We start from the raw sequence: 3,746 nt of genomic DNA, 5'->3' as shown, positions 1-3,746 counted from the left end.
GTATTTTAACACTTATCTTTTTGTATTTAACTAATCATAACGCTTAACACCACATGAAGTGACATCATATGATTGGTTAGCTATACTCATTATAATTAATTAGGGTAAATATTTATTTGGTACCCTGTATTTTATCGAAATTCAAACTTAGTATCTTGTATTTTCAATAATGTTTATTTGATACTTGTAATTTAAAATTGTATATATTTAGTGTCTTCAATTTGATTAATAAAATTTTAAATTCAACTTTAATTATTTAACTACATATAAATGATGTCAATTTGATTATATATATAAAATTTAAGTTTAAAGTAATAAATATATACAATTTTAAATTTCAAATTAAAAGGTAAGTCCTTAATACCCTAGATTACACGATAACAGCATACTATGGGCACCACGACCTTCGCACTTCTCTATTTTAAACTAAATTTATAACTTGGAGAATGCGACCCTAAACAATAAAGTCTTGTTAGTTTACATTTTTGTTTTCACCCAAAGAAAGAAGAATAAAAAATAAAAACGACCCCGTATTGAGGGCCTCGGTTTAGACTTTTCCGTATGCGTTGGCAGATAGGTGGCTATGACTTTGACAATATCAATTTGGTTATGTATGGTTATCTCCTTCCTCCCTCGTCTTCCTCCTCAACAAACCACAGAAAATAAAATCTGAACGAGGAGGTCTGGTCTGGTCTTGTCACACATTTTAATTTCGCTGATTCAAACAGTAATAAAAGCCATGGCTAAATCCTCTTTCTACTACTTCTTCTTCTTCTCTTTCTTTGTACTCATTGTATCTGCTTCTTCTGAAAACCCTACCCCAACTCCTTCTGCGGTCCACGCCGAGCTCAAAAACTTTGGCTTGCCGATCGGTCTTCTACCGTCCACCACCGTCTTGAACTACAACATCAACCAGACCTCAGGCGACTTCTCCGTCAACCTCGGAGGCGCGTGCAGGATTACTCTCCCGCCTGATAACTACCTGGCCGCCTACTCCAAGATGATCACCGGTCAGATCGTTCAGGGTAGAATCGCAAAGCTCGACGGGATTAGAGTTAGGGCTTTCTTCAAGTGGTGGTCAATTACGGGGATAAAGTCCAGTGGCGACAATTTGGTGTTCGAGGTCGGTGGTATTACGGTCAAGTACCCTTCCAAGAACTTCGACGAGGTCCTGGCATGTGAGGGAAAGCATTCGGCTTCCTAAGAGGTGAGGTTCTTTTTAACTCTCCTCTTCTTTTATATATAAATACATGTATGTACAAGTGGTGGTGTATATGCATTTGAATAGTGAAATTGAAAACGAACGGAGAAAATTCATGTTGGGTGTGGAGTGGAATACTATCATACTGCAAAGATAAGAGACTGACTTCTTTCTTGTGGTGCTATGGTAAGGAACAAAATTTAGGCTATAGAGCTGGGTTTACCGAAATGATCAAACTTTTTATTTATTTATTAATTTTGTGGATTGCTTTTTTGCTAGTATGCATCACTTTTGACACTCATAAATTTCATATTTGTAATCTATGTTTTGTAGCTTATCGAATATAGGTGTGTGATGTGTTTCATAACCAAATAAACAAATAAGCTTTTACACATTCTGGAGGTTGTTAATGGTTAGGCTGAAATCTAGTTTTGGTGACTTTTTAATCGAAAGCAAATAGAGTGCTTCGTGAGTAGGACATTTGTGTTATATTTTAGTATTTTACTTTTAGCTCTAAAATGTTAGTGAAGATTTGTTGTACACAAACGTCACGTTTGGATAGGATTATATTAGATTAAAAAATATGTGGAAAGAAATGTAGAAAAATAAAGAGTTGATCATTTGCCAATAATAAATTAGAAGAAAATAGTTTAGATGCAAAGTAACAATTTTTTTTCATACCATGGAAATGCATTAGAGGTTATTACAAAATTTTCAATAGGATTAAGTTATTTTAAATTAGGGGATTATTTAGATTATTGGATTAATTTTTTCAATATCCTTCCTAATTTGATAACAAAATTACATTATAAAATTTTTCTAATCCAATCCCACTTTCTAAACTTGACTTACGAGGTATATGTGTCTGAGCATATTCTTGCTCAACTTTTTTGTGTAGAAATTTACTCAAGTTGTCATAAGTTGGGTCGATGGGGCATTTGCTTCATCGTACTTTTGACAGATATAATTGTCACTATGGTCAAGACCACTGCAGGCATACATAGGTCTTTAAGAATACCTGCGCAGTATATTCAAGCTTTTGGCTTAGAATACCTCACATAATACTAATGATCAAGTGTATATTTTTTGTTTCCTCTTTAAGCAATAATTTAGTTGTGTTAGAGCTGTTCATACTTCATAGTTCATAGGACTGGGCATAGTAAAGTTCAGTCTTATCTATGTTTGGTTTATGGAGACCCTTATATTTCTTGGGTAAGGCCTTGTAGTTCGAGTCTCTAAGAGCTCTGGCTACTCTAAAAACAAAGAATGGCCTTGCTTTGTGGTTTACCGAACTTGAAACTAGATACCAGTTTTGTTGAGATGGGATCCGCTTCCCATTCTGTTTCAAAAATGACCAATGGAGTAACGAAAGTTGTATATGATTCTAGTGTAGCTGCGTAGCTTAAAGCTAGAATTCACACGAAGAAAAATAAGTTATCTTAAGAAACACAAGTCATATGGGGGTCGGCTTGGAACCATAAGGACCATATATTAAAAAAGTTGAAAACGAAATGATTCTCAATGTTTGGAGTCATACTTTTATTCGTCCGTTTGAGAATTGAGATGTATTAGTTAGCCTATGAGTTGGCTTTCCTTGAAGCGAACTCGTCTCTCTGACGTTGAAATTTGAGGAATCCTATTAGTTTAGATTCTTTCATTTCAATTCTATTTCTTGTACAGTTCCATTCCATTGAGGAATAAATTGCTGGTTGACTTTATGGATGAACTGTTTTCAAACATCTATGTTTACGTGATCTTGCACATTAGTGGGGCAATCAAACTTACTTTCGGCTGCTTTTTCAGGGTATCCTCTTGGATTTTATGGATCAAGATGTAAAGCAAATTAAACGAATCAAGTGTGAGCTGTTTTCTGATAAGGGCTATAGCCTAGATTTTTCTTGCTTTTTGTTTGTATATATCTCTCGTTTTCATTTCTATAGACCGCAGCTCCAGTGTTAGCGTAACTTTCACATAGTAAATGGGCAAGGCATGTACTTTGTAGGAAGTTTCGCGTATAATTACCCGTTACTTCAAAACAAATTGATCATATATTTCATTCTCTATTACTACTTTCTCTGTGTATGCTGTTTTGTCGTTTTGCAGTAAAAATCATAACACTAATCTAAACTATATTAGCTAATTCTTGGACAAAAATTATGTGATTTTAAAATGTGAAGTTAAAACTTTCTTGCGTACATTTCTTGTCATTTGTTTTGGATTCTTGGCACTTTTCAAATTTATTCCCTCTTCCGCAGCTAAATTGGGAGGAATTGAATTGAAGGAATTGCAGGCAATCGAAACTCAAAATTGTCCATTAAAATTGGCAGAGTTTTCACATAAATATCTAATAAGAAGAACGCATCTACTCTGGTGGATTTAGTCATGAGCATTTTTTTTCCTTCAAATATTTAGGAGTGGAAAGCCTTTTTGTGTGTTCCAGTGTGTGTTGGGACCCTTTCAAATAAAATTTCTTGTATAGGTTTTATTTTTGTAATGGAATTTGAGGGGTGAATAACAGGATTTACTTTTCCCCTCAAAAATAAAA

At 34.4% G+C, this 3,746-nt stretch overlaps 1 protein-coding gene across 1 annotated transcript; it reads left to right on the top strand.

The window, feature by feature from the left end:
- Positions 1 to 506: 506 nt before the first annotated feature.
- LOC133797003 (uncharacterized) lies at positions 507 to 3,270 on the top strand. Its single transcript, XM_062234745.1, has 2 exons — positions 507 to 1,207; positions 3,005 to 3,270. Exon 1 carries the CDS (start codon positions 740 to 742, stop codon positions 1,202 to 1,204), a length of 465 nt encoding a protein of 154 aa, XP_062090729.1. The 5' UTR covers positions 507 to 739; the 3' UTR covers positions 1,205 to 1,207; positions 3,005 to 3,270.
- Positions 3,271 to 3,746: the final 476 nt, after the last annotated feature.

The sequence above is a fragment of the Humulus lupulus genome, chromosome 8 (genome assembly GCF_963169125.1).
Source record: "Humulus lupulus chromosome 8, drHumLupu1.1, whole genome shotgun sequence".
Lineage (NCBI taxonomy): Eukaryota > Viridiplantae > Streptophyta > Magnoliopsida > Rosales > Cannabaceae > Humulus > Humulus lupulus.
Note: the sequence above shows the minus strand (reverse complement) of the source record. Positions and strands in the feature narration are given on the sequence as shown.

Bases quoted from the DNA above. Each gene is read 5' to 3' on its own strand.
- LOC133797003 (XM_062234745.1), top strand. From the start codon at position 740: ATGGCTAAATCCTCTTTCTACTACTTCTTCTTCTTCTCTTTCTTTGTA.